Here is an 18828-nt window from a genome sequence, read left to right on the forward strand (position 1 = left end):
GAGGTGTAATAGTGGTAGATGATGTGAGGGTTAGTAGTAGATGTGAGGTGTAGTAGTAGCTGTGTGTGAGGTGTTGTGGCTGTGGCAGTAGCTGTGAGGTGTAGTAGTAGTGGTGCTGGTAGCTGTATGTGAGGAGTTGTTGCGGTGGCACTAGCTGTGAGTTGTAGTAGTAGATGATGATGATGTGAGGTGTAGTAGTAGCTGTATGTGAGGAGTTGTTGCGGTGGCAGTAGCTGTGAGTTGTAGTAGTAGATGATGTGAGGTGTAGTAGTAGCTGTGTGTGAGGTGTTGTTGCGGTGGCAGTAGCTGTGAGTTGTAGTAGTAGATGATGTGAGGTGTAGTAGTGGCTGTGGCGGTAGCTGTGAGGTGATGATGAGTTGGCGGGCTTTGTGAGGGGCGTGTCCCCGCGCTGTGGCTCCTCCCCGGTGATGGCGCTGTGGCTGGTTCTGGTTCTGCTCCCGGTGCTGGTGCTATGGCTGTGGCCCCGGGGGCCGCTGCGGTTGCGGCTGCTGCTGGAGGACGCCCGCTTCTCGCTGCAGGCGGCTCGGCTGAAGCGCTCGGTGCAGGGCTGGCTGCGGCAGGGGGCGCTCTCCCTCCCGGGGCTCTTCCAGCTGCAGCTCCGCTCCCGGCCGGACTCCGTCTTCCTCCGGTACCGGGATGAGAGCGTCACCTACCGGCAGCTGGAGGCGCAGAGTAACCGCGCGGCGCGGGCCCTGCTGTCCTGCGGCCGCCTGCCCCCCGGGGCCCCTGTGGCCCTGCTCCTGGGGAATGAGCCGCGCTTCCTGGCCGCCTGGTTCTCCGTCTACAAGCTGCGCCTGGTGGCCGCCTTCCTCAACACCAACGTCCGCAGGGGGGCGCTGACACACTGCCTGCAGACGTGCGGGGCCCGGGGCCTCATCACCAGCCCAGGTACCCAGCCACCCTGACCCCTACGACCTGTGATGTAGTAACCCCCATGATCGAAAGCGCCCCTCGCCTCCCCGACCTGTGACGCGCAGCGCCCTTCGGCTCCCTCAACCTTCTGAACATAGCGCCCCAAACCTACTTAGCGCAGCGCCCCCCGACCTGTGACGTGCAGCACCCCTCAGCCCCCCGACCTTCAGAACCTAACCCCCCAAACCTACATCGCGCAGTGCCCCTCAGCCCTCCAAACTGCATCGTCCAGGGCACAGTGGCCCTCTGACCTGTGTTGCGCCATGCCCTTCACCCCTCCGACCTGCATTACCCAGGGCCCCTCGGCCATCCGACCTGTGTCGCGCAGCACCCTCTGTTTTGGCATCCAGTAATAATTTACCTGTGATATAATAAAAACACGTCATATAATAATTACCTCTGGCCTTTTCTATTATGACCTCTGACCTGTCACAATAATTATTTCATGGCTTCCAGAGCTCCTTGATGCGGTCCTGGAGATTCTCCCAGAGCTGCAGGATATGGAGATCACGGTTTGGGTGATGGGTCCGGGCCAGTTCCCACCTGGAGTCATCAATCTGCATAATCTAATGGAGGAAGCCTCGGAGAACCCCCTGCCCTGCGAGACAGAGACCCCCATAAACCTGCTGGACACGGCCATCTGCATCTTCACATCTGGGACCACAGGTGATCTTGGCAACTTGTCACATGACCTGTCCTGTGGGTGTAGCCTCTGCTAACCTTTCATGGTGTCCCCGTTTACTACCCAGGATTGCCCAAAGCCGCCCGGATCAGCCACCTGAAGACCCTGATGTGCTGCGCCTTCTACCATCTCTGCGGGGGGTGCTCTGATGATGTCATCTACATGTCCCTGCCGCTCTACCACAAGTCTGGAGCCCTGCTCGGGGTTGGTGGCTGTATCGGGATCGGTGAGTGTTGGCATGGTGTCATCCCTACAGCTTGCAGGGGGCAATGTCTGACCTGGGGGCTTCTCCTTCCTTCTAGGAGCCTCATTGGTCCTAAAGGAGCGATTCTCGGCCTCCCAGTTCTGGAGTGACTGCCGGCGATACGAGGTGACCATCTTCCAGTACATTGGGGAGCTGTGCCGCTACCTAACCAACCAGCCGCAGGTACTGCAACAACCAAACCACGACCTCACACACACATACAGAACGTCCCCCTAGACGCATCGCATCTCTCCACTGCAGAACGAGGATGAGTGCAGACACAAGGTCCGATTGGCAGCCGGCAGCGGCCTCCGCCCTGATGTCTGGAAAGAGTTCAGCCGCCGATTCGGGAAAATCAAAATCTTCGAGACGTACGGGATGACGGAGTTCAACATCACCTTCCTAAACTACACTGGGAACCCCGGAGCTGTCGGCCGGGGAACCTTCCTGTACAAAGTATGTATCCCCAGGAGGTAGTGGGAGCAATGTGTGCCTATCTCTAGAGAGGTCTGTGGTTTATACAACTATGTATCTGTCAGGAGGTAAGGGAGCAACGTTCTGCTAGTCTGTAGAAGGGTGTAATAATCTGCAGGATTTATCACTATGTCATTTCTGCAGAGGTTCTGCCCCTTCGAGCTTATTCGCTATGACACCCAGCAGGGGGAGCCGATAAGGGATGGTGCGGGTCGCTGCCATCGGACAAGCACAGGTTTGTGTTCTCTGGTGTATATCCTACCTTTGTTTGCTGTCTTGAGGTCTTTACAGACTCTTGTATGTGTGTGTGCAGGAGAGACGGGGCTCCTCATCTCGCCTGTGACCCCCACTTCTCCGTTCTTGGGGTACGTGGGAAGCCGGGAGTTGTCTGAGAAGAAGCTGTTAAGAGATGTCTTCCAGCTTGGAGACTGCTACTTCAATACTGGAGACCTGATGATGCAGGACGACCTGGGCTACGTCTACTTTCGGGACAGGACAGGCGACACGTTCAGGTACTGCCCCAGCTCATCCCGCCTCTCCTTTGCCATAACTGAGCACTTTACCCCCTTTATGTTTGCAGGTGGAAGGGGGAGAACGTGGCCACCACCGAGGTGTCTGAGATCATGAGCGCTCTGGATGGATTCCAGGAGGTCAATGTGTATGGGGTGTCCATACCAGGTAACGAGCCTCTAGTGCAGCACCTTGTGCCCAGCGTGTGCCAGAGGGTGTAACTCTGCTCTCATTCCTCTAGGCCATGAAGGGCGCACAGGCATGGCGGCTGTTACCTTGCGTCCCGGACACCAGCTGGATCTGGAACAGGTCTTCTCTCACGTGAAGGAGTTCCTACCGCCCTATGCCCGACCCCGATTCCTGAGAGTAATGGTGGGTATTACATGATGCCCCTTGTGTAGAAAGGCCGGGGTAGTAGCAGTATCTAATGTAACAACCCAAATAGTTTGGTGTAATTCTTCCTCCTCTCCTACTGGGGCAGTGTTACAATAACATCTCCTAAATAAAGGAGTCATGACCTAATGGATCTGCCCACCTACCACCTTCACGTTTAAGCATTAATCCTGTAATTCCTCCTCCTCTCCTTTGGGGGCAGTGTTATGGGGACTTTGGCCTCCAGCAACACCTCATCTCTTTAATAAAGCCTTTCTAAACTCTTCTGACCTGCGCTGACTACTTACCTTCAGTGGTTGTACTAACCCTCTTGCACTGAACACCTACCTTCATTACATACTCCATTGCTCACCTTGGTACTTGCCTTTGGCTCCTGTTGTGGTGGTACATACCCTGTGCTCCATGGCTGGTGGCCTGATGCTGTGTCCATCCACCACAGGACCACATGGAGTCCACTGGGACCTTCAAGCAGCAGAAGCATCGCCTAGTACAAGAAGGCTTCTCCCCGGAGCACATTCAGGACCCGCTCTACCTCCTGGATGAGGCTGCCTGCACCTATAGGCCCCTCACTGAGGACCTCTATAACCGCATTATGACCTCTGACCTTAGACTCTAGCGACCTGACTCCTAACTCGTAGCCTCATGAGTAAGGAACAATGGTGGACATCAGGGCTCCGTCACATCCTGCAGACACCCTCCTCTGGAGGAAGGGGCTTCTAGTGACTTTTCTTCTGTCCCCCTATAACCGAGTATCTGGGGTCCAACAACAGGAGCAGCAATGGCCACAGCCTCAAGAGGGCACCATACAAGGGGAGAACACCCGTCCCTGTTGCCTATAGCAACCAACGTATTACAAGCAAAGGCCACTCCCTCAATATACAGGGTGTAAGTGGTCATGTTGCCCCTCCCTCTGTATGTGGGGTGCCAGTGGTCACATGACCCCTCACTATGCGGGTGGCAATTGGAATATGACCCCTCCCTCATGTAGGGTGCCAGCTGTGACCCCTCCATGGTCTGTGATGCACCCAGTAGGGATCTGGTGCGGTCACATGATCTTGTGCCCCTCCTGTGATGTAGCCTGCATGTTCCGGGTGCTGGGGAACTTTTTGTATTCTCATTATTTTTACTTTTTGTAACTTTTTTACTTCCAGAAGTTTTCAATAAAAAGATTTTTTTTTTTTTAGTAAATCTTTGTGTCTGGCTGCTGGATGTGTACAGAGGAATTCTGGGTAATGGGGGCCATTCACACCCCCCATCCCTTTCTCTTGTCTTTTGTGTCCAGGAGATGAATGGCGGCCCCCTCCCTGGTGTAACCCTTCCCCTGCCAGTGTAGTAAAGGGGTGTGCATCTCTCTCCCAATTGTCCCCGTGCCCCCCGGCTGTGCCCCTCACCCCCCTCATCTCTTCCCTTTGTCCATGGTCCTGAATACAATAGGGGGGCCTATCCTCATCCCAATCTGTTCTGCCCCCACCCCCTATGTACATGTGATGGGGAGACCCTGAGACCAGCACACAGGGACTCACTTTCCGGAGCTGATATTTGGGTTAAGAGCCCCAGTGGTCCCCGATGACCATGATCTGGATGATTGGGCTCCTCTGGATCCTCCAAACAGGTATGTGATGAGACAGGGGAGGGGGGGGTCCGGGAGGAAAGACAGGTGGGACACATGCTAATACACTGGGGGCTAAGGGGACACAAGCTATTACATGGGGGCTAGGGGGGACACAAGCTATTACACTGGGGGCTAGGGGGACACAAGCTATTGCTCTGTGTTGTACATGGGACAGATATCATCTGCCGCTCTTATGCTCCTGCACTGAGATAAGCTGCCGACTTTAAGGTGACCGCCCCTTTAATGAACTGATACGAGATGTATGGACACAAACGTTCCCTTTCAATGGATCTGTGCAGGTGGCTGTGTATATCCAGATCAGATCCCGGAACATTTCCAACAACATGGACCAGACTCATCCAACAGCCCAGATCCCTTAAGTCTCTCGCACAGACCCTTAAATTCATCCAGACCCCAGAATGGACCCGTCTAATTACACCACAGCCTATTCTGGATTATACACATATGGACCTCAAAAATCATCCAGACCAATTCCCTCATCCACAAACCAGACCCCTAAACATAACCACCCAGGACAGACCTAAACTCATGTGGACCAAGACTGGATTCAAATTCATTACGTCCTCAAAACTCAACATGACACCAGAGACAAGACCCCTTAACTCATATCAATACCCCCCCTATCCAGACCCGAAAATATATCCAGCAAGTCATCCAGACCTCCAAAGTAATCCAGTAACCCAGAACCGACGGCTAAACTCATCCAACACTCCAGTCTGATCCAAATATGAACCTACTCAACTCCACCACCCCATAAAAGACCCCTAAACTCATCCAGGCACCAGACTGGGCCCCCTTACTCATTTAGACCCCCGACTGGACCCCTAGTCTCATCCAGACACCAGACTGGGCCCCCTTATTCATTAAGACCCCAGACTGGACCCCTAGACTCATCCAGACACCAGACTGTGCCCCCTTACTAATTTAGACCACAGACTGGACCCCTAGTCTCATCCAGACCCAGACTGGGCCCGCTTACTCATTTAGACCCCAGACTGGACCCCCTTACTCATTTAGACCCCAGACTGGACACCTGGTCTCACCCACACACCAGATTGGGCCCCCTTACTCATTTAGACCCCAGACTGGACCCCTAGTCTCATCCAGACACCAGACTAAGCCATCTTACTAATTTAGACCCCAGACTGGGCCCACTTACTCATTTAGACCCCAGACTGGACCCCTAGTCTCATCCAGACACCAGACTGGGCCCCCTTACTCATTAAGACCCCAGACTGGACCCCTAGTCTCATCCAGACACCAGACTGGGCCCCCTTACTAATTTAGACCCCAGACTGGACCCCTAGTCTCATCCAGACCCAGACTGGGCCCGCTTACTCATTTAGACCCCAGACTGGACCCCTTTACTCATTTAGACCCCAGACTGGACACCTGGTCTCACCCACACACCAGACTGGGCCCCCTTACTCATTTAGACCCCAGACTGGACCCCTAGTCTCATCCAGACACCAGACTAAGCCATCTTACTAATTTAGACCCCAGACTGGACCCCTGGTCTCATCCAGACACCAGACTGGGCCCCCTTACTAATTTAGACCCCAGACTGGACCCCTAGTCTCATCCAGACCCAGACTGGGCCCGCTTACTCATTTAGACCCCAGACTGGACCCCCTTACTCATTTAGACCCCAGACTGGACACCTGGTCTCACCCACACACCAGACTGGGCCCCCTTACTCATTTAGACCCCAGACTGGACCCCTAGTCTCATCCAGACACCAGACTAAGCCATCTTACTAATTTAGACCCCAGACTGGACCCCTGGTCTCATCCAGACACCAGACTGGGCCCCCTTACTCATTAAGACCCCAGACTGGACCCCTAGTCTCATCCAGACACCAGATTTGGCCCCCTTACTCATTTAGACCCCAGACTGGACCCTTTTACTCATTTAGACCCCAGACTGGACACCTAGTCTCACCCACACACCAGATTGGACCCCCTTACTCATTTAGACCCCAGACTGGACCCCTAGTCTCATCCAGACACCAGATTTGGCCCCCTTACTCATTTAGACCCCAGACTGGACCCTTTTACTCATTTAGACCCCAGACTGGACCCCTAGTCTCATCCACACACCAGATTGGACCCCCTTACTCATTTAGACCCCAGACTGGACCCCTAGTCTCATCCAGACACCAGACTGGACCCCCTTACTCATTTAGACCCCAGACTGGACACCTATTCTCACCCACACACCAGACTGGGCCCCATTTCTCATTTAGACCCCAGACTGGACCCCTAGTCTCATACAGGCACCAGATTGGGCCCCCTTGCTCATTTAGACCCCAGACTGCACCCCTAGTCTCATCCAGACACCAGACTGGGCCCCCTTACTCATTAAGACCCCAGACTGGACCCCTAGTCTCATCCAGACACCAGACTGGGACCCCCTACTAATTTAGACCCCAGTCTGGACCCTTAGTCTCATCCAGACACCAGACTGGGCCCCCTTACTCATTAAGACCCCAGACTGGACCCCTAGTCTCACACAGACACCAGTCTGGGCCCCCTTACTCATTTAGACCCCAGACTGGACCCCTTGTCTCATCCAGACACCAGACTGGGCCGCCTTACTCATTAAGACGCCAGACTGGACCCCTAGTCCCATCCAGACACCAGACTGGGCCCCCTTACTCCCTGTCCAGTTCTTCAAACTCTTTTAAACCCCAAACTGGACTCCTAAATTAATTTCGCCTCGAAACTCCTCCAGACCAGACCCATAAACTTATCTGATACCCTAGATCAGACCCCTTAACTCATGTAGAGCCAAGACTGGACCCCTAGTCTCATCCAAACAACAGATTGAGCCCCTAAAATCATTTATACCCTAGCCCAGATCCCTTAATTATTTTGGACTGCAGATTGAATTCTTAAATTCATCCAATACCCCACACCAGACCCCTAAACAAATCCAACACCCCAGATAAGGTCCCTAAACTCTTAGACCCCTGACAGGACCCACAGACCCCAGCCCAGACACTTTTGGCCCATACCCTGTATTATTACATTCATTTAGTCTTTGATATACATCCACACCGCAGCTCATTGGAAACCTGGACTGGAACCCTGAACTCTTTTGGACCCTTAAGCTAATTTGGACCCCAGACCATATACCTGACCTGGTGCACCTATGATGACCTTTCCGTGTGGTGGATGGTTTAGGTTCAGATTACATGCCATCAGTTGGGTACCATTACGGGAGTAATCTGTGGCTTCCTGTTGGCCCCAAGATGATTCCCACCCCATGAGCAGCTTTGTGGAGGATCTCGGAGATGATAATGTAGATCTGTGCCTCTGGTGGATGGATTTGGGGGTCTCACTCTCCTCCCATGCACAGGTCCAGTGGTTTGTGGGGATCTGTCGCTGCTAAAGGAGCCAGCAGACGCCATCGCCATACGCCACCAAGCTCTACTGCTGGACTGCCAGGCCGAGGGTGACCCACCTATCAACATCACGTGGTACAAGGATGGGGCTCCCCTCTACACCTCCCGTCACAGAGAGCTGCTAGACAATGGTTCCCTCTGGATTCACAGCTTCCAGAAGAAGCATGGAAGTGTGTCTGACACCGGGGAGTACAGCTGTGCCGCGCAAAACCCACATGGCCGACTCGTGAGCCGCAAGGCCAAGGTCCAGCTCGCCTGTAAGGTCTACACCCCACGTCATCATTTCTCATCCACGTTCTCTGCTCTGATGACACCTAATCTATCTGAAGGAGGCCCAATGTCTCGTCCATGTTGCTTTCTCCCTCTGATGTCTTACTGTCTCCTCTGTGTTGTCTTTACCATCTGACATCTTCTTCACCTCATCCTGTGATATTGTCTCCTCCAAGTTTCCAACATCTGATGATGTAATTTCTCCTCAGTCCTATCACGATTCCAGGTCAATCCACAGCCATTGTCGGTGGCCGAGGGTGGAGTGGCAAGATTTCAGTGCTGGGCCACAGCCATTCCCGGGGCCAGTATCACGTGGGAAAGAAACCGCACAGCATTGCTGACCTCTGACCCCAGGTAAGACCAACACCACCAAATCCATTACTACTACTGACCTTTTTTTATTTTTGCATAATAAACCACAACCGTGCCCCAACCCCTAGTATTCCCACAAAGTATAATACCTAGAATAAGGGCTCTAGCACCATATATTCTCACCCTGTACAATGCTCCATTCCCCCCTTCCCTCTTATTGTGGTCCCTTTCTCTGCTCACCCTCCCCTTTTCATTGGTCCCCATTTCTCTGCTCGCTTTCCTTATTATGCTCCTTAGCTGCTCCCCATCTTATTGTGCCCTGCCCTATGCTCCCCCTCTTAATGTGCCCCCTATCTGCTACCCCTCTTATTATGACCCCTTCTCTTATTGTACTCTCCCTCTTATTGTGACCCTCTCTGCTCCTCTTATTGCTCTCCCCCACCTCTGCTCCCCTCTAATTGTGCCTCCTCTCTCTGCTCCCCCTCTAATTGTGCCTCTCTCTATTTTGTTGCATAAAAATAAATAATCTGTACTCCCCTGTCCTCGTTCCCCGCTGCCGTCCTGCCTCTTCTTCCTCTACCAGGTCTGTACTATAGAAGATCTCACAGGCTGCTGTGTACAGACCCGGAGGTGATACAGAGAGCTGATTGCATCACCATAGAAATGTATCTAACTCTATCGGCGACTGGAGGAGAGACCAAAATCCAGGACTGTCCCGCTGAATCCAGGACGGTTGGAAGGGAAATGCCTTTATCATAAGATTCTGGTCAGTAACGTGGGCAACCCTCTTACTTTCCAGGTTCACGCTTCTCCCCAATGGCGTCCTGCAAATCTCTGGGGTCACACATGAAGACGCTGGTGCATACAGATGTGTGGCCATCAACCCTGCGCATAGGCGGCACAGCGAGGAGGCCACACTGACCCTAACAGGTATGAGGGCAGATCCTGGACAGAGAGGTAGATTCATGATCTTGTGTGATCCAGGAGTTGCTGCTTCTCAGCAGATGGAGCCTTTTGGTGCAGATTATTAATGCCCTCAGATATGTAACTGGTGACCGGTGGATTATATGCAGCCCATGATGTGGGGGTTCTCTGTTCTTTCTGTGTGTTTTAATGGAAACACTTCCTTTCTCCAGGGTCCATCAATCACCTGGAACCTGTTATATTATCGGGGCCACAGAATCAAACCCTTACAATCCACCAGACAGCCATCTTGGAATGCATTGCAAGTGGAAGTCCACCTCCGATTGTGTCTTGGAGCCGTTTGGGTGAGACATGGGTGTGATCCACCTATTACCCCTGGAGTACCTTATTACTTCAATGTCTGACTTTATTCTTCTTCCTAGATGGAACATCTATAGGAGTTGAGGGGGTCCAGGTCTTGGGTAGTGGGAACCTCATGATATCTGACGTCTCTGTGAAGCACTCAGGGGTCTATGTCTGTGCCGCCAACAGACCAGGATCAAGAGTCCGCCGAACTGCCCAGGGAACGCTACAGGTCCAAGGTGAGGCTCAAGTCATGGGGTACTGGAAACAAGATGTTGTCTTATGGTCATTTATGAAGGGGCTCAGATGTTATTGAAGACCTAAGTAAATGAGCACTAACCCACACAATTTGTTTTTGGTTTGCAGCCCCACCAGAGTTTGTCAAGTGGCCACAGTCTGTGAGTTATGCCCCTGGGGACAATGTGAGCTTCTCCTGTGTGGCACAAGGAGTCCCCATACCTACCCTTGTGTGGTTGAAGAATGGCAAATATCTGAACCCTGGTGACAACGTCTGGCTGAGTGACGACAACCAGTAAGAAGCGTTCCCAGATGACACTATGTGGTGGGGGGAAGGTTTTCAGGGATGTCATTACTTTTATGGTTTCTAGGACTTTAACCATCTTCCGGGTGACCTCCATCGATGAGGCTTTATATCAGTGCATTGCTGAGAACAGTGCCGGCACCATCCAAGCCAGCGCCCGTCTTGTGGTGACTGTGCCAAACGAACCCCCGAAGCCCCCAGAAGGAGTAGAAGTGCTGCCCATCTCCTCCACCTCAATCCTGGTCACATGGAAGATTCCCCCACCTGAGGTCACAGACGGGATCATTGGATATGTCCTCCACATCCGAAAAGCTGGAGGTGAGTGTTGCCAAGAAGTGTTGATCTAGAAGCTGCAACCAAGTGTGCTGACTGCCATGACACCGCTATGCTGGGGGTATGGGGGAGAGGGCCCCAATGCTGCATATTTCATCCGTTATACTATGGTTGGGTTCTAGATCCTTCCACCAGCGAAACACAAGAAGCGCTGAGTAAAATCACCTTCAAGCACATTGTGAACAGCCTGGAGGCCGGCACCAAATATGTGGTGTTCCTGCGGACGTACTCCCCTCTGGGGGCGAGCAACGACTCCCAGGTCATCACTGTCACTACACCAGGGACCGGTATGTGAGGGGGAACAGTATGTGGGGCTCATACTATGGTCATATTTTTATTGCCCCTCATCTTCTCCAGTTCCCAGGACCCCCGACATCTCGGTCACGGTGGTTAATGAGTCCGTGGTGCAGGTGGAGTGGGAGGCTAGTCCAGCAGTTCAGGGTTACAGGCTGGAATATCGCAAGATCCCATCTGGAACATTCCAGGGAACACAGGTTCTGCCTGGGAACAGCTCGTCCTTCATTTACCGCGACCTGGGTAAGAAGACATCACTGCAGCCAACATCTGCAGGGTTCGTCTGAGCTGTTCTAACCTCCCAAGATAGAGGTAAACCTTGTGTTTTACCGACAGAACCATCTTCACTGTACGAGATGAAACTGGTGGCTTTCAGCGCCAGCGGAGAAGGAAACAGCAGCCGCGGCTACGTGTCCCTGAAGAGCGCCACCACCATACACGGTAGGATTGTGCTCCTCCATGCCCAACACCAACACTCTTCCCTTTTAAAGAGATTCTGCAGCCGCTGTGATTTGTCTTGTGTTAACAGAACCTGTGCTCTCCGCCTGTCAGTGTGAGGAGGGGGAGAAGTCCGTGCTCGGAATTGCATTGGGAATCCATCTTGGTGTGGTTGTTCTTGTCCTTGGCCTCCTGCTGCTATTCTACCGGAAGAGGTAAGAGCCCAGCGATGTCTGGAGACGTCTTCCTTCCATGTCTGGAGCGAGTTTACAGCATCTGCTCTCTCCCAACAGAATCCGGTGCAAGACGAGGGAAGAAGGTGAACAAGTGGTGGACAGCCATGTCCTGGAGAATACACAGAATCAGGGGAAGACACAGGATGAAGAGAAGGGCAGTGCAGCCGAGAAGGAGGAGCTGATGACCCAGGTGAGGGCAAACATGCAGCATGTAAGAGACAGCTGCTCCGACCATCTCGCCTGCCCGCTCTGGCCCATGCCTCGACTGATCGCTGCCTGCTATGTCCAACGCCAATATCAGACCACTGCCTACTCCGACCAACTCCATGACTGACTGCCACCTGCTTCAACTCCTGCCATGACTGACTGCTGTAGAATGACACACGCCACGACCAACCGACACCTGCTCCGACACACGTCATGAACAACCAGCCATGACCTATGCCAAAACTGACCACTGCCTGCTCCACCCCAGGCCTCGACTAACCGCTATGCTCAGACCTACACCATGACCAACTGCTGCCTGCTCCAACCCTCGCCATAACTGGCTGACGCCTGCTCCAACCCTCGTCATAACTGGCTGACGCCTGCTCCAACCCTCGCCATAACCAACTGATGTTTACTCCGATAACAATGACTGACCAAACGTTGGCTCCAAACCAGGCCTCTACCAACTGCTACCTGCTCAGACCTACGCCATGACTGACTGCTGCCTGCTCAGACCTACGCCTTGACCAACTGCTGCCTGCTCAGACCTACGCCTTGACCAACTGCTGCCTGCTCAGACCTACGCCATGACTGACTGCTGCCTGCTCAGACCTACGCCATGACTGACTGCTGCCTGCTCAGACCTACGCCATGACCGATTGCTGCCTGTACCGCCCTACGCCATGACTGACTGCTGCCTGCTCAGACCTACGCTATGACTGACTGCTACCTGCTCAGACCTACGTCATGAATGACTGCTGCCTGCTCAGACCTACGCTATGACTGACTGCTGCCTGCTCAGACCTACCCTATGACTGACTGCTGCCTGCTGACCTACCCTATGACTGACTGCTGCCTGCTCAGACCTACCCTATGACTGACTGCTCCTTACTCTGACACCAACAATAACTGACTGCTGCCTTATATGACCTTAACCATGACTGAAGGCTCAGGATCAGAACACCCATCATGCCCTTCATTTCTTGTTCCTCTCCCCTGCAGAATCCACCAGCGGCACCGGTCCACTTAGAAGTCATCGCTGAGAGCGGCCCACAAGGTGACGAGCCGGCACCAGGAGGGGACCTAGACTCGCCCTGAACTTCTACCACCAGGGGTGACCGCCACCTTCAAGAAATGAACCAGGAGGAATTTTATGTCGTCATATTACGTCCAGGCCGGATCTGGCGGTGATTACCGGGCGTCACCACCGGCACCGCAGCCAGAAATGACTTCAGAATGTGTGAACAGACACTAAAAATAAAGCGCTGTACTCCCGACCAGCCACAAGGGGGCAGCACATCCACGCTATTCACAGGACTGGACGTTGCATCGGCCGGGTACGGGCGCCGATCCAACGTGGGACCTCAGTTACAATACACCAGAACTGTAATAAATCACTGTTACAGCCCACACCCTGAGTCCAGCTGTATATACGAGCCATCTACTAACCCAACAACCTCCTGTACTTCTCCTCGCTGAGGGTTTGTTACAGTTGTATCCAGTGTAACGCATCACTACGATATCTAACATCTATCAGTCTGGACTTCCATACGTTTTCTATTGGATGGATCCATTGTAACAAACCTTCTGCTCTGCTAACAATACAGTAAGGTTTAAATCATTACAAAATAAGGGTGCATGATTGTGCCTACCCTCACCCAACCATTAGAGGGCAATAGTTAGGCCATTCTGCCCTACACACAATGCTGTGACCATAAAAACTCCTCTGCAGACAATGCGTCTCCATGGTAACAGACTACAGAGAAGCAGTATACTCTGATGCTGGGGCCTCATATTTCCTGTGCTGTCTGTTACCATGGAGACACATAGTGCTGCGGAGAGGCTGTGTACACAACCTTATTAACACATCTTGTAAACGTGTTCATTTATACACAAGAAAAAATGAGAATGCAAACAAATTTATTATGAGCATAATAACCTTGTAAGATCTCTGCTTGCTGGCAGCTATAGGCTGATGAATGAAAATAACATTTACTGACAGCAAGCAGAGATCCTTACTACAAGTACTAGATGACCCAGGAGCTCGGCCTCTTAGACCACAACCCGTTGTTACCTCATTCCTCTCCCCCATAATCCCAGTGGCGCCATCTACTGGTGGTCAAATGACGAGCCGGGAGCAAGGACTGACAAAATCTCACTGCGCAGGGGAGTGGCTTGTACAGTAGGAGGGGCTTATACTCCACACCCCTGCAGAGCCCCTGAAATAAGCCAGAGCCGCGTCGGAAGTTATAAACTGTTCCTTTCTTTATTAAACGAAGCTAGCAAGTGATAAATATTACAAAGGGTTTTCAGGTTTTTTTTTTTTTTGATTTTTTTTTTTTAAATCCTTTCTCCAAAAATGAGCGTTAGTTTTTTTTTTTTTTTCATTTTTTTTTGTATATTTTGTTTTATCTGTAGAAGTCGTCACTGTCAGGGCACAGGAGAGTCACCCGGGGGGCAGGCGGCCTCCAAAAAACCCCAAACACAATGTGGAAACCCAAAAGAAAGGGAGGGGCTAGTTACACTGTGCAACGGGCAGAGACCTGCTAGGCCCCTCCTCCAGGGCACCCGGCAGGTGGCGCTGCCTATGGCACAATGCCGCGGGTACACAGACTACGATACACAGTGACGCACACGATGAAGCTCCGGTTTGTGTTCTGACCAATTTTTTGTACATAATTTACAGTTCTCGGTCGTTTCTTCTCCTTTTATATTTTGTCGAGAAACTTTTTTTTTTTTTCTGTTTTTTTTTATAGATATATTTTTTTTTTTTACACTGAGAACAGAAAAGTTTCATCAAACCCCAAGCAAAATAATTATAACAACGTCTCATAGTTTTTCTTATAAAGAACCAAAACTCCGAAGTCACTGGTGGGGGGGAGGGGAGGGGGGTGGGGCGTCATTGCATAAAAGTGATAGAAGAGGGGGAGGGGTCATCGCCGGACGCCTCTGCAGCACCTTACAACGTGAAAGTGAAAAAAAAATGAAAAGTAACATCAAATGCCTGTAATATGCATATAACTACAGCACCCACCGGAGTTAGCTGCCCAGGATGATGGGGGTCGTAGCATCTGACGTGGAGCTACGACCTGGAGAAAGTAAACGGGGAGAGGACGGAAACGCCACTGCACTCGATTCCCGTTGCTTCGCATCTGTCGGGGGCTCCAGACGAGAGCCCCTCCTTATAGAACAGATCATTCCCATCACACAGCAAGCGGGAAACCCCCCAAATCAGACATGGCCACCTACACATCACGTGTGTATCCTGCACGGGGGTCCGACGTCAGCAGTGGAGTTACAGGACGTTCCCGTAACACTGACAATTCCTCAGTGCGCCAAAGTTTTTGTATATTTTTGCAGAGAACGTCCAGCGGTGAAGGGTTTTCCAAGGGTTAAGTGCTTTTGGACGACTTCCGTCCACCTTGTAATACAACTGGGGCCATATTTATACTGTGCGCGTCCCCATTAGCACAGTTAGGGCGAGAGGGTGGCACTCTGGTGGTGACCAAGGGGGCGTCACCCCCCTCGGGGTCAGCTTCAACAGCTGCAATACTGCTTCTAATAAACACTTCTGTGGGTCGTGGTTCACATAATCCTCTGCCAGTGGGGGGCGCTCCCATCAATGGCCGCCAACGCTCGGGACCCTGATGACGTCAGCAAGACTCCAGCGCTATGGAAAAAGCAATTAGTGCAAATACAGCTTGCGGCGGAGGCTGAGGGTCCGTGCCGGGGGGGTGGTGGGGCCCGTCCATTGCAGCCGGATGATGGAGGAGAATTCTCTTCCGTTTAACGGAAAGTAATACTCTGCACTGCAGAGCGTCGGGTAGGTGGTGACAGCGTGTCACAATGGGTCATTCCTCCTCCCCCGCATAAGTCACTACCACCTGCTGGCGGGGGAGGGGGCACGTCCTGCAGGTTTCATCCATCAGAAGTCCATCAAATGTTTGGATGTGGCACCAGCAGAAAACAAAATGTTTAAAATAAAAAATAATAATAATAAAAATCAAAGCCAGTCTGAGAAAAAGGGGCAAAAAGCACAAACACGGAACCTTTATAAGCTGCTCTGGGGTGGGGGAGGGGCAGGCGGATGCCGAGCCCCAGCGCCAGTAACGTCCGTCAGCACATGAGCTGCCGGGGGGGGGGGGAGGCCACGGGTTATTTCTGCCCACTGATGGACTGGGATATGGAGCGTGGGGGGATCATGTCCAGGAGGTATTCCCGTTGCCGGTCCGCCAGGCTTGCAGCTTTGTGGCCACCCATCCCCGCGTTCAGGTAGGCAATGTTCACACCTGAAGAAGAAGAAGAGCGAGTAAGTCCAATGTCTCCTGCAATATCCTCCAGGATGAAAGCAAAGGACGAGAGACACTTACCTGGCATGCCAAGCAAACTGCCGGCTACAGGCAACTGGGGAGCCTGGGCAAAGTTAGACAACATGGAGCGGGCGGTGGGAATCCCTCGCTGGAGTGTGTTCTGCGGCTGAGGAGCCTGTAGGAGGAAGGAGAGAAGAGCTCAGAAGAGTCATCTCTGGGGAAGGCAGGGAGGAGCCTAAACCCCAGGGCCGTACCTGCCGCATGGAGTGATGGCGGATAATGCTCTCCTGTTTGCTGACTGCCGGAGGAGTGCCCGGGGACAACGAGACCTGGTGCTGTAACCTCTGCTCAATCTCCTGAAAAACAGGCAAAGTATACAAGACGTCAACTCTGGGAAGACTCAATGCAGAAGGAAGAGCGAAAAGAGGAGAGGAGCGAAAAGAGGAGAGGAGCGAAAAGAGGAGAGGAGCGAAAAGAGGAGAGGAGCGAAAAGAGGAGAGGAGCGAAAAGAGGAGAGGAGCGAAAAGAGGAGAGGAGCGAGAAGAGGAGAGGAGCGAGAAGAGGAGAGGAGCGAGAAGAGGAGAGGAGCGAGAAGAGGAGAGGAGCGAGAAGAGGAGAGGAGAGGAGCGAGAAGAGGAGAGGAGCGAAAAGAGGAGAGGAGCGAGAAGAGGAGAGGAGCGAGAAGAGGAGAGGAGCGAGAAGAGGAGAGGAGCGAGAAGAGGAGAGGAGCGAAAAGAGGAGAGGAGCGAAAAGAGGAGAGGAGCGAAAACAGGAGAGGAGCGAGAAGTCTGGAAGACCAAATCAAGGAGAAGATCAGACCGAGGAGAGGAGATGTTGGAGGAGATGTAGGATGTGTTAGAGATATAAGATAAGACAAAGGAGACGAGCGAGAGGTAGGGATCAGAACAAAAAGAGGAGAGGAGTGAAAAGTCTGGGTGAAAACGCGAGGTAAAAGATCAGATCCAGGAGAGAGCTTGAACTGACGGAGGAGAGGCGGGAGCGGGAAAATATCAGGTTGGGATAGAATAAAAGTAGATGAGACTGAGGAGAGGAGCGAGAGGGAGGAATCAGAACAAAAAGAGGAGAGGTAGATCTGACCAGACTGTGGAGAGGAAAGGAGGATGAAATCAGACCGAGAGGAGATGTAGGCAAAGAGGAATGAAACTAGAAGAGAGAGAAGAGTGAGATGCAGAAGATTAGACCAAGGATAGGAGTAAGAAGTAGATCAGAAGATCAGACCGAGATGTTGGAGGAAACGGATGCGTCAGAGGTATAAGATAAGACCAAGGAGAGGAGCGGAAGGTAGGGATCAGAACAAAAAGAGGAGAGGTAGATTTGATGGGATTGAGGAGAAGAAATTTAGGAGAAGAGAAGTGAAACTAGAAGTGAAACTAGTAGATCAGATCAGAGAGAGGAGCGAGATATAGAAGATCAGACCAAGGGAGGAGAGGTACATCAGATCAGACTGCGGAGAGGAGGGAAACTAGAAGATCAGACGGAGGAGAGGAGACAGAGGCAGAAGCCAAGGAGAGTAGCGAAAGCTGGGGATAAGACCAAGGAGAGGAGATAATAGAAGAGGAGTGAAAGGCAGAAGATAAGATCAGGGAGAGGAGCAAGACGTAGAGGAGACGAGGCGAGGAGCGAGAGGAAAAAGATCAAATCGAGGAGTGAGAGGTAGAAGATCAGATCAGACCGAGGCGAGAGAGATGAGAGCAGACCAAGGAGAGGAGATGTAAATGAAAAGGAATGAGACTAGAAGATCAGACAAGGGAGAAGAGACAGATGGAGAAGATTAGACCAAGGATAGGAGTAAGAAGTAGATCTGATCGGGACATGAGAGAAAGCCAGAAGATTACATCAAGGAGAGGAGTTAGATCAGATCGAGGAGAGAAGCGAGAGGTAGGGATCAGACCAAGGAGAGGAGCGAGAGGTAGGGATCAGACCAAGGAGAGGAATGTTACATAGAAAATGAGACAAGGTGAGGAGTGAGAGGAAGAAGATCAGATCAAGGAGAGAAGCGAGAGGTAGGGATCAGACCAAGGAGAGAAGCGAGAGGTAGGGATCAGACCAAGGAGAGGAGATGTAGGAAGAAAGGAGTGAAAGCTAAAATATCAGACCAGGGAGAGGAATGTTACATAGAAAATGAGACAAGGTGAGGAGTGAGAGGAAGATGATCAGTGCGAGGAGAGGGGTAGAGCTGACGGAGGAGAGGAGTGACTAGAAGATCAGACCCAGGAGAGGTAGATGAGAGGAGGAGTGAAAGACAGAAGATCATACATAGGAGAGATAGGAATAAGACTGAGGAGAGGAGATGTACGAGAAGAGGAGTGAAACTAGAAGATCAGA

At 52.1% G+C, this 18828-nt stretch overlaps 3 protein-coding genes across 7 annotated transcripts in view; 2 read left to right on the forward strand and 1 right to left on the reverse strand.

Moving 5' to 3' along the window:
• Positions 1–396: 396 nt before the first annotated feature.
• On the forward strand, positions 397–4424 carry SLC27A3 (solute carrier family 27 member 3). The gene is made up of 10 exons (XM_072114471.1): positions 397–909; positions 1390–1599; positions 1683–1841; positions 1918–2042; positions 2121–2315; positions 2478–2568; positions 2647–2845; positions 2914–3011; positions 3085–3215; positions 3676–4424. The coding sequence occupies exons 1-10, from the start codon at positions 429–431 to the stop codon at positions 3850–3852; spliced, it is 1866 nt and encodes a 621-aa protein (XP_071970572.1). The 5' UTR covers positions 397–428; the 3' UTR covers positions 3853–4424.
• A 134-nt stretch (positions 4425–4558) lies between these two features.
• Positions 4559–13611, forward strand: LOC140069113 (immunoglobulin superfamily DCC subclass member 3-like). Its single transcript, XM_072114470.1, has 14 exons — positions 4559–4848; positions 8230–8532; positions 8755–8899; positions 9657–9787; positions 9994–10125; positions 10204–10362; positions 10490–10655; positions 10732–10982; positions 11120–11284; positions 11355–11534; positions 11628–11732; positions 11821–11944; positions 12023–12155; positions 13175–13611. Exons 1-14 carry the CDS (start codon positions 4803–4805, stop codon positions 13268–13270), a joined length of 2136 nt encoding a protein of 711 aa, XP_071970571.1. The 5' UTR covers positions 4559–4802; the 3' UTR covers positions 13271–13611.
• A 544-nt stretch (positions 13612–14155) lies between these two features.
• The window catches only part of GATAD2B (GATA zinc finger domain containing 2B), a 50413-nt gene continuing 45740 nt past the window's right edge, over positions 14156–18828 (reverse strand). For 4 of the 5 annotated variants that reach the window (XM_072114474.1, XM_072114475.1, XM_072114476.1 and 1 more), the window contains exons 9-10: positions 16737–16838; positions 14156–16657 (exon numbers count right to left, since the gene is read on the reverse strand). In XM_072114474.1, the coding sequence (XP_071970575.1) occupies positions 16328–16657; positions 16737–16838 (432 nt within the window). In that variant the 3' untranslated portion in view covers positions 14156–16327. The remainder of the gene's footprint in view (positions 16658–16736; positions 16839–18828) is intronic. The other variant, XM_072114477.1, reaches the window with a different exon arrangement.

Source organism: Engystomops pustulosus, chromosome 7 (assembly GCF_040894005.1).
Source record: "Engystomops pustulosus chromosome 7, aEngPut4.maternal, whole genome shotgun sequence".
In the NCBI taxonomy this organism is placed as follows: Eukaryota; Metazoa; Chordata; class Amphibia; order Anura; family Leptodactylidae; genus Engystomops; species Engystomops pustulosus.

Excerpts from the sequence above, each read along its gene's own strand:
- SLC27A3 (XM_072114471.1), top strand. The coding sequence starts at position 429 with ATGGCGCTGTGGCTGGTTCTGGTTCTGCTCCCGGTGCTGGTGCTATGG. Across the intron at positions 1,842-1,917 it reads TGGTGGCTGTATCGGGATCG|GAGCCTCATTGGTCCTAAAG; the intron begins GTGAGTGTTGGC and ends CCTTCCTTCTAG. Across the intron at positions 2,316-2,477 it reads GGGGAACCTTCCTGTACAAA|AGGTTCTGCCCCTTCGAGCT; the intron begins GTATGTATCCCC and ends TCATTTCTGCAG.
- LOC140069113 (XM_072114470.1), top strand. The coding sequence starts at position 4,803 with ATGACCATGATCTGGATGATTGGGCTCCTCTGGATCCTCCAAACAG. Across the intron at positions 11,285-11,354 it reads TGTCACTACACCAGGGACCG|TTCCCAGGACCCCCGACATC; the intron begins GTATGTGAGGGG and ends CATCTTCTCCAG. Across the intron at positions 11,535-11,627 it reads CTTCATTTACCGCGACCTGG|AACCATCTTCACTGTACGAG; the intron begins GTAAGAAGACAT and ends TTTTACCGACAG.